The sequence below is a fragment of the Poromitra crassiceps genome, assembly GCF_964638095.1.
Source record: "Poromitra crassiceps genome assembly, chromosome: 3".
Classification (NCBI taxonomy): Eukaryota; Metazoa; Chordata; class Actinopteri; order Beryciformes; family Melamphaidae; genus Poromitra; species Poromitra crassiceps.
Window position 1 is genome coordinate 65525217 of NC_139625.1, and position 14410 is coordinate 65539626.

Here is a 14410-nt window from a genome sequence, read left to right on the forward strand (position 1 = left end):
ACATCTCTGTCCCCAAGGTGAGCTGTTCTTGCTCTTTTGTTTGGATAGCAAACTAAAGATGCTACCAAACAGAATAATATGATACCAAACACGTGGCAATATTTCAAAATACTAAACTGATACGAGGCATTTTAAAGGTGCCTTGATGACTCAGCGTGCATCAATGTGAAGCAGAACCAACTTGAATGCAATTACAACTTGAGCTTTTACGACTGAGAGCTTTTACTGCACACTGAGCTTATGGATTTCTGGATAGACCAAGGACCTGGAGAGTGCGCTCTTCAGTACAAAAGCCAACACGCTGTAATTATTCCATTTGAATACTTGAATGGAGAGGCAAATCAAGTAATTGTTGCTGAATAAATGTGTTGCGTTGGTTAGAACTGTAGTTTTTTTTTTTTTTTTTTTTTGGATGTACTGTAGCTGTATTTATTTTTACAACAGACAAGCAGTTACTGGCTAAATCTGCAACCTGGATAATTTATTTGTAAAGCTGAAGTATGGGACGTGATGACAATGCATCCATTCACATATCAAACACAGCAGACTAAGAAGCATTAATTGTTACTGTAGCGAAGCTTGTGGGCTTGCCTCGTGAAGTGTGCTGGATCGTAGATGAGGGCTCACGGGCCGTGGTCGATCAGAACCACAGAGATGTCGGTCCTCGGACGCGGTTGAAGGAATACCACTCGTGACCTGGCTGGTTGTAAGGCAGTCGGTCACCAGGGCCTGGCTGGTTGTAAGACAGCCAGGATTCAGCTCGGGTTTGGATTTGGTCGTGGTGAGGGTAGACATTATGAAGTAGAAATAGAGAGTAAGTAAGAATACCGGATACAGCGTCACAGAGCACCTTGTATATATATGTTATGTCTGACATCGCCGATGACCTCACAGGTGAACTCTATGCTATGACATCATCGGTGACCCCGTAAAGTCCCGTCTGCCATCACAGTCAGCCTAGACCGCCTGACGTCGCCGATGACCTCACAGGTGAACTCTGACGTCATCATTGATGATGTCATCATCATTACATGTGGGGTACCCCAAGGATCAATTTTAGGTCCTGTCCTGTTTAACCTTTATATGCTCTCTCTGGGCCTAATTATGCAAAAAAACAAAATAGCTTATCATAGCTATGCAGATGACACCCAACTCTACATAGCCCTCTCATCGGATGACTATGCCCCCATAGAGTCACTGTGTCAGTGCCTTGCGCAAATTAATGATTGGATGTGCCAGAATTTTCTCCAACTTAATAAAGACAAAACAGAGATAATTGTCTTCGGCAAAAAAGAAGATAGGCTCAAAGTTACTGCTCACCTCGAATCCCTATCTCTGAAGCCAAAGGACCAGGTAAAAAATCTTGGCATTATTATTGACTCTGATCTAAATTTCAACTCCCACATCAAGCTTATAAGAAAATCTGCCTTCTATCATCTAAAAAATATAGCAAGGATTAGAGGCTATATGTCCAAACAAGATCTTGAAAAACTAATTCATGCTTTCATTTCTAGCAGGCTAGACTACTGCAACAGTCTTTTCAATGGTCTTCCCAAAAAAGCTGTTAAACAACTTCAGCTCATTCAGAATGCGGCTGCTAGAGTTCTAACAAGAACCAAGAAAGCTGAACACATTACACCAGTTCTCAAATCCCTGCATTGGCTGCCAGTAAATCTTAGAATAGACTTTAAAATTCTGCTAATAGTTTACAAATCTCTCAACGGGTCAGGCCCACACTACATCTCTGAAATGCTTCTACACTATGAACCATCCAGATCCCTGAGATCTTCAGGCACTGGTCTACTAATTGTCCCAAGGACCAAATCTAAACATGGTGAAGCCGCGTTCTCCCACTATGCCTCTCATAACTGGAACAAACTCCCTGAACACATTAGATCTGCCCCTACTCTGCCTATTTTTAAATCCAAGCTAAAGACCTTTATGTTTACTCTTGCTTTTAACTGCTACTAAACTACTGCCTCTCTCGGCCTGTAATTTTAAAAAGATTTTTCCTGTACATTTCCAACAAATGGACTGTACATGTAATAATAATACTGAAGAGTGCCTTGTAACTTATTTAAAACAGAAATAATGTTTCATGTTTGTTAATTTGAGTATATATTTTAACTAAAACTGTCGGCTGTGTTTTTTATGTGTTTTTTATATGTGCATTGCTTTGCTGCTTGTTTTTTCGATTATTTTTTTGTAAAGCACCTTGAATTGCCTTTGTGTATGAAAGGTGCTATATAAATAAAATTTGACTTGACTTGACTTACGTCGTTGGCGCGCCGGCTCGTGGGCATCGACTGCCCCAAGAACAGGCCTGGCGGTGGGCCATTATGGACCCTTTTCTACAGTTACCATAATAATAATAATAATAATAATATTGTGTGGGAATTTAGCCAGGGCACCGGGGTTACACCCCTACTCTTGCAAGGACTTTATTGACCACAGAGTCAGGACCTCAGTTTAATGTCTCATCCGAAGGACAGTGCTCACTCACAGGACAGAGTCCCTGTCTCTGCCTTGGGGGCATTAGGGATATTATTCATGAGACCAGAGGGAAGAGCACCTCCTATTGGTCCTTCAACACAACTTCCAGCTTTCAAGAACTTTAAAGTGTGTGCCCAAACACAATAAAGCAATAAATAGGAGATACAGGTACAAGGCTACACTTGGTGGTCTGGAACCACCAAGAAATGGCCAGTGCCCCAAAAGAGACGAATACTCCTGATCCACTAGGGCGGCACCAAACCGAGAAATACAGCTGAGACAACGGCAATGCCTCAAAGCACTGCCTCCACTCCAAATGACTCCACTGCGTAAACCCCCCGCCCATCAAATAACCCCCCATGCACAGCAGTGACAGCAGACCCCAGGCAGTCCAGCCTGTCAGGACCCAGACCGGGCGACTGCCCCTGTCTCCCCAAACCCACCAGCATGACCCTCCTGGCAACCCCATGCACGGAAACAGCCCCCACCCCCAAAAACAACAACCAACTGCCAAGTCAGGAGAGAGACGAGCAACGCCCCTGACAGACCGACCAGCAAAACCCCATCCAAACCCCATCGAGCCCCCGCGGGAAACAGCCTGAATGCAAGGGGCCCGTGAGAAACAACCCACAAGACAATCGCACCCATGGCAAGTGCCGCAGGAAGCCCCAAATGAGGATCCTGAAAGCCAGCAAATAATCCAACTATATCATGAGCCACAGAAGAGCTCGTGGTTTTGACCTCCTGTTTTTGAGAGGAGCAACAAAATCGAATATGACCAAACAGGTTTCATTAAACTGAGTGAGTAACTCATCGATCAGTATGGCTGTGGGATGTCATGACAGATATATCACTCTGAGTTGCCAGGAAAGCCTCAGAGAATTTGGTTGCAGAGGTTGCATTACAAATGCGAGAGCTGAATGGAGAGGATAACTTGAAGGTAGAAAGAAGTAGTGGAGCATCAAATAATAATAATAACAATAACAATAATAATAATAATACAAAAAAAAAATCATCATCATCATAATAATCTCTATCTGCCATGGAGCACCACCTCTGCCCAGGACCACTGATGGTTGGGTGTTGAGCGGGAGGAAGGTCGTGGACAAGTGGAAGGGTCCCACAGGACTGTGGCGTGGATAGCTGAGCTGAGGGTGGCAATCCGTTTAGACTGCTCAGAAGCCACGTCCATAAAGCTGGACAGAAGTGAGTCTTTCATGTGTAATTCATCAGAGAGCCGCCCAATATGTTCCTTGAGGAGATCAGTAATATTCTTGTTTGCTTTCTGAAGCAGTACACAGTCCTCACAGGGCAGATATATGTTCAGCTTGGCCACAGGCCAAAGGCGAGCCTAGCCAAGCAAATAACGGGGGCGGCTTGGCTATTGAGCTGGCTGAATATAGTCCAATAAAAAGAAAACCCAATGGAGCTGTGATAAATTGGTTAAACAAATAAAACAAATTTAGTTAAAACAATAAAACCGCTTAAATCAATGGGTCAAAAACGTTAACAAATATAACAAGAGCCAGCTGACTGAGGTCAAAACAAAACACGGTGGCCGCCATGATGCTGTCTCAATGCAGGCCTGAAATGTCCCTGCGCTCTCTAAGCACCATGATGCTGTCTCAATGCAGGCCTGAAATGTCCCTGCGCTCTCTAAGCACCATGATGCTGTCTCAATGCAGGCCTGAAATGTCCCTGCGCTCTCTAAGCACATGATGCTGTCTCAATGCAGGCCTGAAATGTCCCTGCGCTCTCTAAGCACCATGATGCTGTCTCAATGCAGGCCTGAAATGTCCCTGCGCTCTCTAAGCACCATGATGCTGTCTCAATGCAGGTCTGAAATGTCCCTGCGCTCTCTAAGCACCATGATGCTGTCTCAATGCAGGCGTGAAATGTCCCTGCGCTCTCTAAGCGCATGATGCTGTCTCAATGCAGGTCTGAAATGTCCCTGCGCTCTCTAAGCACCATGATGCTGTCTCAATGCAGGCCTGAAATGTCCCTGCGCTCTCTAAGCGCATGATGCTGTCTCAATGCAGGTCTGAAATGTCCCTGCGCTCTCTAAGCACCATGATGCTGTCTCAATGCAGGCCTGAAATGTCCCTGCGCTCTCTAAGCGCATGATGCTGTCTCAATGCAGGCCTGAAATGTCCCTGCGCTCTCTAAGCACCATGATGCTGTCTCAATGCAGGCCTGAAATGTCCCTGCGCTCTCTAAGCACCATGATGCTGTCTCAATGCAGGCCTGAAATGTCCCTGCGCTCTCTAAGCCATGATGCTGTCTCAATGCAGGCCTGAAATGTCCCTGCGCTCTCTAAGCACCATGATGCTGTCTCAATGCAGGTCTGAAATGTCCCTGCGCTCTCTAAGCCATGATGCTGTCTCAATGCAGGCCTGAAATGTCCCTGCGCTCTCTAAGCGCATGATGCTGTCTCAATGCAGGCCTGAAATGTCCCTGCGCTCTCTAAGCGCATGATGCTGTCTCAATGCAGGCCTGAAATGTCCCTGCCCTCTCTAAGCCATGATGCTGTCTCAATGCAGGTCTGAAATGTCCCTGCCCTCTCTAAGCCATGATGCTGTCTCAATGCAGGCCTGAAATGTCCCTGCCCTCTCTAAGCCATGATGCTGTCTCAATGCAGGCCTGAAATGTCCCTGCCCTCTCTAAGCCATGATGCTGTCTCAATGCAGGCCTGAAATGTCCCTGCCCTCTCTAAGCCATGATGCTGTCTCAATGCAGGTCTGAAATGTCCCTGTGCTCTCTAAGCGCAGTACATTGTCATTATGTAAGATTTGAAACAGATGGTGACAGAGGGAGTTGAACCCCAAACCCTGGCAGTGGTCCAGAATGTACTGTATGCCCACAGAATGACGCTTTGTCCATGCTTGTCATGCTCTGTCATGTGTTAGTTCCTGGGGCTGCTCACATCTGTAGTTGGAGCGTTGAAGGAGCCTCATATAGAGCATCATTTGCTCTATATGAGGCTCCTTCAACGCTTTCAAATTATCTAAAGAGATAAAAAATATGAATTTAAAGTGACAATCTGCAACATGTGGATTGGGGTTTTTCTGGGACTGTTTAACTGGTTGGATAGCTAGCTTGCACAGCTAGTGAGCCCAATACAAATCATATTGATAAGATTATCGGTTATTAAACATTTAACAATAGGTATTTTTAGCTACGGGCGGCCACATAATTGTATTGTGCAAATTGTAGCTATTCTTTGCTACCTCTCACGGACACCATGGACTCTGCGCGCGGGCCTTGAGTTTGACACATGTGCTTAAAGGGGTTAGATATCTGAAAAACCACATCTAAAGCACTCAGACTAACTACAAATAGCTGGCCTCAAAAAGTTTTCAACTTTTCACGTTGTTAGAATCCAGTCTACCTGCCAAGATTTTCAAGCCCACGTTAGAAGAATGAAAAAGTTTGTATTTGCAACGATTATTAGCTAATGAGTTTGTCCCTGGTTTGTGAACCAATTCTTTTATCTGGCAAGTGTTTGGCTCCAGTTTGCATTTGATTAGGTGAAATGTGAAGTTGGCTGGCTGAGTGCTGTGCAGGTGGTGGAGAGATCTGCATGGTCTAATCTACACACACTCAGACACAAAGACACACACTCTCACAGGCACAAGCACTCCTCTATGAGGAGATACATAGACACACACACACAACTACACACATGTGAGAGCAAACAAACACGTACACAAATAAAATACACTCTCACACAGACATCGACATAACACACACCTGTTTAAATGCCTCACACACACACACACACACACACACACACACACACACACACACGTTACATTATGCATAGCAATTACCGCAGGATTCTTCTCTTGTTCTCTTGCATTGGCACAGGTTTATGTTTTCCACTGCTTAAGAATGGAGACAATAACTAAAACGCAGCAATATGGGGGGAAATGGAAGGAAACAGCACAGGATAGCAGACATGCGCCAATGTGTGGTGGTGAAATTAATATACAGGCTAATTCAGATGATAAAAGTACATTACAATGTCTCTTGATTCACATGACATTAGTTAGGCTACTGTACATGTTCAGGATTCCCTAGGCTTAGAGCAAACCTATTATTACTCATAACAAATGACAGTAACATCTGTCAGCAGCAGTCAGCACACAACAGGAATTCTTAACGTGGTCAATTAAAAGTGTGTAAGGATGGCACTTTAAGGAAGGAAGGGAAATTGAGAGAGATGACCTTGGACAAAATCAGAATGACAAAGCCCACACTGAGAAAAGCTAGTTTGTACGGAGTTTAAGAGATTAGACTCGAAGCAAGTGCAGCGAACAACTCAGCGTCTAAATGTCATGTACAGGTTTTTTTTAATAAACTTCTGCCACCAAAATGACACACGCAGCTACTTCTCGAGGTCACAGAGACGCGTGCGTTAAGAGGCAATAGGACCAGGGGTTGACCAGAGGCACAAATCATAAAGCATTAAGAATCAGCCGCAGATTGTGCTGACGAGCAGAATCTCCTTCACGGACTGTAAAGGACAGCGGGCGATGGGTTTCTCTGGACCCTGGGTCACAGGATTCAAAAGAAGAAGATTGCCTTGCAGAAACCAATGGTCCACCACGAGACGAGCAATCAGCCTGCAGCAATCACGGTTCCCCTGGAATTCCAATGCAGGAGACAATAGAGATGGAGACTGAGCTGTGTGTGTGTGTGTGTGTGTGTGTGTGTGTGTGTGTGTGTGTGTGTGCGCGTCTCTCTCTCTCTCTCTCTCTCTCTCTCTCTCTCTCTCTCTCTCTGGTGAGGGGAGGTACAGAGTAGGTGATAGGAAGGCGAATGACAACTGACAGAGGCTCTGGAAGGTTGCGTCAAAAAATTGAATATGATTTTTTTTTATAAATTCATGCTCGCTTACAGAGCTACCATTTATGGCCAAAATTACACCACTATTATTTTTGCTACATATTGTTATCAGCATTATTAATCACAATTATTTCTCACTTTCCTGAATTTATTGCACATATGCACCTCAACAGACACTTTCACTCCACCCCCCCCCCCCCCCCCCACTATTCCTCAAAGTAGTAGTGTCTAGAAACCCTTGTTTTCATCGTTGCTGTCTTACAAAATTCAAATAAATAATAACTACTTTATTGCTTTGGGGCACAGTTACAACCCTAAGGCCAACTTGGCACAGAATCTGCACTTGTTTGGTTTAAAACCAATGTATCTCCAAAAAAGCAGATGATAATCCACTTTTAAGTATTTTGCACTTTTGCTTTTGGCTGACACTCTATGCAAGGTTTCTGTCTCCCTTCATCAGCGAAGCTGCCTGCTTCTCGATCTGAACTTTGGTTTTTGGTCACATGGGTGCATGTTGCACATTGAAAGGTTATGATTGGTCATACATAATGTATTATGCTTGATATACCACACCGGGAATTCAAAATACAACACTTCCATATTGCCGCCCCCGCATTATGTGATTATTGATTGATTGATCTGCGATTAATTATGCAGCCCTATTTGCTTGTTATTAAAAGGAGGATTGTAAGAGCAGTTTGCCTGGTTGAAAGTGTATGACCCTCCCTGGAGAAGGCAGTGAGGCAGGTGAGAGGACACTACTGAGGTAATTAGAGACAGGGGATTCAGAATGGTAATGAGGCCTGCTCCTCCGCTGCAGGTCCCACAGCCAGAAGCCCTCCAGCTCCTTTTATCCAGGTCTCCTGAGGGGCCAGCCGGTGCAGGGGGGCATCCGGCCTTCATTGATTTCCCCTCTCCAACACACCAGTTTTGAAGATCAATGCAACATGAAGGTATTTGTGTCCTCATTAATGCTGTTTGCTCAGCAGATCAATGCAGATGGAACCCCCAGCTTGGCTCGGATGAGAATACTCAGTATACTAGAGAGGCATCACACGTCACGGTCGGGTGAGATGTGAAACTTTTGGATCCCCCCCAATTATGGCCCTATGACATTTTTTTTCTTTCTTTCTGTTTCTTCCAAACTCTGTTCTATTTTTCCCCAAATTCAGTTTTTTTAATGAAGTGGCCATCTCAGACATCATCTTCCACAAGTTTCTCAAAGTCACAACCAAGTTGTGAAGTGACGTAAGGGACGCAGGACAAACCCCCCTCTCAAAACATCCCAATCAAAAACTGAATTATTTCTCTATCATTATGAAATCATTTAGGTTACTACAATAATTCGTCCTACTTTTGATTTTTATCAATTTCAGCCAAATCATGGATTATTTTTTAATTCTGCGATTGTCCATGTTTTACAGTTGATTAAATTTTTATTATCAAATTCCATGATTCCGTCCTCGTTTTCTGCATTGCGGAAATTACACATTCACTATGGCACACTCTCCTCTCAAGGACTGGGAAACGACAGGGTGAGTGTTATACTGGTCAAATATTGACAGTCTCAATGATAGAGGTTGCATGGATGTTTAACAAAACATAAGCGGAGTCGTTACTCGTCTAGCCTTATTCCCTCAAGCATTATTGTGTAGCTCCATCTCACTCTTTTGACCATTGCCCCCTCACACAGCTTTCTCTCCAAGGAATGGATGCCATCATTCCTAACTATTCTGTAAACCATCTCCAACCTGTCCTACTACGCCACAGTTCCATCTCTCCCACTGGCTTTTCTTATACCTGCATGATCTTCAACCTGTCCCACGCCACAGTTCCATCTCTCCCACTAGCTTTTCTTATACCTGCATGATCTTCAACCTGTCCCACGCCACAGTTCCATCTCTCCCACTGGCTTTTCTTATACCTGCATGATCTTCAACCTGTCCCACGCCACATTTCCTTCTCTCCCACTAGCTTTTCTTATACCTGCATGAGTGTGAATTACACATCTTCAAAGAGCATTATGCCACCATCACTGCTGACTCAGAGCTCCTTTCACAGATCAAAGCCATAGTACTCCTGGATGCCATCTTAGTTCTCTAACCAACCATGGGAAAAGCGATTGTTTGTAACCTGATGCAAACTTGAATCCTTCCTCCAGATCAGGAGCCTTATTTTCACAGTTACTCTCTTATAGGCCCTTTTCACAGCAACCAATGTGGAAGCGTGTTATAACGTTACAACCTGACTCTCTCATTTCTTTTTTTATTAACAAAGTGTAAGTAATAAGCGGACCCGGACACTCGGCTACATCACTAATATAGCCCTTTTCAGACAAGTCATAAGATGCTCTATCACTTGAACAGTGTTCATTCGGATAAATTGGCTAGCTCCTCTTCCTCAAACCTGGAGCAACCCACCATCAGTGAGGAAGAGGAAGAGTTGCGACGCACGTACTGTACAACAACAATCACTTGAACAATGTTAATTTGGATAAATTGCCTGGATCCTAGTCTCACGTGGACTGGAGCTGAGCAACTCGGCATCAGCGTTTAAGAGCTGCGACGGCTGCGACGCACTGCGAGCAGAAAACATTTACAATCTGCGGTAAGTGAGCCCCTGTTGGACCTAGGCAGCGGCCGCGGCGGGGATTCTGGGCAAATGTTGACATGTCTAAAAGTTATGCCTCTATGTTTTTATGTGTTTCATAACGTAGGCTATGCTATGCAATGCTGTGAGAAATATACAATAAGATGCTGCTGTATAAATAAAGGTTTTATTGAGGAAAATACGCATTTGGTATGCTTTGGAAAATGTTGTATTTTTAATTACAATTACTCGATTGATTGATCGGTAACGTTACCAATGATCGATTCTGGAATTTGTGGAAAATGTGCATCCCTAGTCAATGCCATGATATAAGTTTATAATCATTGTGTGACCAATGGTGATCCCAGTCAGGTCTTATAAAACTATTGAGCCGTGTCTCTGCCATCGTCATACTTCACCAAGCCCAATGATTACACCTTAACTGTCACGCAAGGAGGCTTAATCGTGTGGATATACTGCATATGTCATTGTTAGAGGTCACTGCATGAACTCTGCCTGAACCAGGATAGTTGATACGACTGGTTTAAACTCTCACTCGGGGGCTCGCCTTGTAACTCATCAAAACAATAGCAGCTGTCATGCCGAGTCATGATCTGCGTGCAGTATTCATAAGCAACATATGCCAGCCCATAGATTATACTAAGCCAGTGGTTCTCAAAGTGGGCTCTGGCCGGGGACCCCCAGGGGGCCCTTGAGGGGGTTCCAGGGGGTCCCCAGCAAAAAAGAGGGGCTCATTTATTTTCACTATAATGCATCCATAACACGATGACAGAATGTACGATCATGGGTTTCATATTTTCTGTAATAAAACATCTCAAAGCAAAAATCTTATGGATGACTCTGGGACAAACTCTTATTAACTGGGGGGTCTAATTTGTGTCAGTTTAGGGGTTTGTGTCACTTGAGAACCACTGTACTAAGCTATGGGTGGGCAGTACAGATTCAGCCAGCTACATACAGTAGGATAGTCACATCAGTTACTGCTAACATTGTACCTGATTTTAAAGTCTTTAATTAGAAGATTTAAGTGAGGTGCATGAAGATGGTGGAATACAGTATAGTGGCTATTTTCTGTGAAAATGATGAGAACAAGAACAGATGAGAAGCCAACCAACGTTATTCTATAGGGAAGTCAGCTCCATCCTATACCCAGGCTACACTGTGCCATGCAGCCTAATGAACACGTTATTCTATAGGGAAGTCAGCTCCATCCTATACCCAGGCTACACTGTGCAGCCATGCAGCCTAATGAACAGCTTTCCCCGCCGGCCACCCAGAGATTGCGTCACTTCAAAACTGGACTTTACAGTGAAGGAAACATTCAGAACTGCTATCCCAGCCCCGGGCTTCCAAACGGGTGAACTCAGTGATGCCAGTCCTGCAAAATGCTCCACATAGAGCCGAGTCGCTACTAAAAATGACCCACTGCATACCTGGAGTGTTAGACATTGCAGAAGTCGCCCTTTACACAGTCACCCTGCATCTATCCTGCAGGGAATTCCTTCCTGAATGGTACACAGCGGAACCAAAGTCATACACTGCAACACAAAACTTAACTGTCTCTCAGCCAGCTAATGAACAGGCCCTTCCTCTTCGCTCCCAGACAAGCGGAGATCTCTGCATACCAATCATCTGGGAACTCCTTGTCAAAAATAGTTTCGTGAACGGAGGTGAGAACGGCCACTAACAAACCTACGCCACTTTGTCAAGTTACCGGAAATGACGCTCTCCCCACATTATCCTCTCTAGTGAAACAAACTGGAGATACTTGCTGTATCTCCAGTTTGTAACACAGAGCTTTTTAAAACACTGAAAATGCATGTCCCGAGCAACGTGACATTATTTGATTCCGTTTTATCCGTTTACAAGCACGCGGCTTCTGCATGTCACCGCCCCTTCTGCATGAAGGGCTGCCCTGAACACTCTGGATTGGTTCTGCGACACCATTTTTTCTAAACTCTCAAATCGTTTCCACTCAGTTTTAACAACGAAAGCTGGGAGAAAGTTCTCAGTCTCTAGTTGAGCGATGCGGCTAGAGATTGAGAACTGAGTCTAGCCCTTCCTAGCAATTGTGATGATGGAAAACAGAACAAAACATTACTTTTCCAAACAATTGCCTCCTTGGGGATCTTCAGCAAGCAAAGAGAAAAGTGTGAATTCTGCAGCGGCTGCATCTGCGGTGCCGCGCACTCCAGCTATAGCCCACACACAGCAGCACAACAGGACTCACCATCCTTGCGGTGGTAGGTGATCTCTATCCTGCGCTCCTCGGAGCCCATCAGCGCCTGGGCCACCTGGGCCACCGCGTGCCGGCTGGTGAACTCGCCGTGCAGGAAGTCACACGTGCACGGCCTCTGCATGGCGTCCGCCCTGGAGAAGCCCGTCATCTCGCAGAAGCCGTCATTACAGTAGATAATAGCGCAGTTCTGCACCCGGGCATTGGCTATGATGAATTTCTTATCTGTGGACGGGTAGAGGGGGACATTTTATTAAGTGGAGGATTGCGAGAGCGTTCATTTGTTCATGAGCAGAATATCATGTACTGTAAACAAGAACACCATGCAGCAAAGAAGACAGACACTCACGGAGCGAGCAGCACTTTATTGGGAATATCTTACTAATACAGGTATCAGCTTTCAGCTCAGTGTCAAGCAGCTACCAAAGTGACATAAGTGACGTCAGCTCCAACCACTCTGGCCATTCTCCTCTGACCTCTGTCTTTTTGTTTTTTGAACCATTCTGTGTAAACTCTGGAGACTGTTCCCAGGAGATCAGCAGTTTCAGGAATACTCAAACCAGCCCGTCTGGCACCAACAGCCATGGCACCAACAGCCATGGCACCAACAGCCATGATGCCACGGCCAAAGTCACTGAGCTTGAGACTGAGATTTCCCCCAATTCTAATGTTTGATGTGAACATTAACTGAAGCTGCTGATCGGTATCTATATGATCTTATGCATTGCTGTGACATGATTGGCTGAATGGATAATTGGTGAATAAGCAGTCGTATATACATGTAGGTGCTTCTAATAAAGTGCTCGGTGAGTGTATTGTAGCCTGTGATGTAGTGTAAGTAAACATCTGGGTATATCGATAAATATGAAATATATATTACGCACAAATGAAATTGGTTAACAAAATCAAACATAGGATGTTATTATTCTATGTTTGATCTTGATTTCATAAACAAAAAGGTGGGTATACTGCGTTTACATGCATGGGATTACCCTCCACTACACCCCTAAATATAGGTGCTCAGCTGTCCCCATGGATATGTAAAATGAAACTTCATAGGCTGAATTGCTTTGTGAGAGCTGCCCAATAGCTGTTGTGGGAATTTACAATTATATTGATGATACACGCTAAATTATTGCACCTTTTATGTTTAGGGAGCTATTTAAGGATACACAGACAATACAGGAATTAGAATGTGAGGAAAAGTGTTGTTTTTATATATATTTCCAGCTGCAAACACAGATGTAGCCTATAGGTAGATTGGTGATGGTTATCCAATAGGCCTCCAATGAATAATCTATGTAGCCTATTAGCCTAAACAAAACATAACTGGGGGATTTAATTAATAAGGGTAAGGCAGTTATTTCTGGGTTATGTCTGTAATTAAGTCACTTAATCCTTTCTCACATGCACCTTTTTTTAACTTCACCAATTTCCATTGGAGCAAGAGCACTATGAATAGGCACCTCAGCGCTACTGTGCTACAAAACAGACCTGCTGCTATATGGGAACAGGCTTTAACTTATGACCTTTCCTGGATGTCTGACTCGCACACATATATCGAGATTACTGGAAATATCTAAAATCGGGTTTGGCAATGAAAAATAAGCTAATTTGTTCCCTTGTTTGTTCCTTGTTCTCTGGATGCACCAGGACAAAGCCAAACAAGGCAGCGCAACGCACCCACACTAGAGAAGGAAATATACTCACTTTGTCCTTCGAATTTCCTTATAATTATTCCCAAAAATGTGTTTTGTGGCGCAACATGACCCCTCCGGACAGGCATGGTTCCCCTCCAAATAATAATAATAAAAAAAACGTTTGGTTGTCCTAAAAAAAATACCTTCTATCAAGTTGTAGCGGGTGACAGCCGAAGCCAGAGGGGCTCCCAGTTTTCTTTGTCAGCAGTCAGTCATCCTTACAAAAATCTCACCCCTTCTGCTTGTTCCGAACCCCCCTTATTTCAACTCCGATGCGTCCCCGGGCGAGCGCATGTCAGAGGCGGCTTCACCGCGCTCCTCGCTGGCGTGAAGCTGGAGGAGAGAAAGCAAAGAGTCGGTCAGCCGCAGTTTCACACACATTTCCCCGTCACTCGCTCCTCGAAAGCACCGGTGTTTTGTGTGTAGGTGCGCGCGTGTGTCTGTTGCCTATTGTTGTGAAGGGAAGAGTGATGCGTGACGGCCAATGGCAGAGCGGAGAGGCTCAACACCGACACTGCGAAGG

At 44.6% G+C, this 14410-nt stretch overlaps 1 protein-coding gene across 1 annotated transcript in view; it reads right to left on the bottom strand.

The window, feature by feature from the left end:
- The window catches only part of LOC310773224 (voltage-gated inwardly rectifying potassium channel KCNH7-like), a gene marked incomplete at both ends in the record, with an annotated part of 106782 nt that extends 92809 nt beyond the window's left edge, over positions 1 to 13973 (bottom strand). Inside the window, 2 exons of the mRNA XM_083633115.1 lie at positions 12182 to 12412; positions 13898 to 13973. Coding sequence (XP_083489241.1) covers positions 12182 to 12412; positions 13898 to 13973 — 307 coding nt within the window. The remainder of the gene's footprint in view (positions 1 to 12181; positions 12413 to 13897) is intronic.
- Positions 13974 to 14410: the final 437 nt, after the last annotated feature.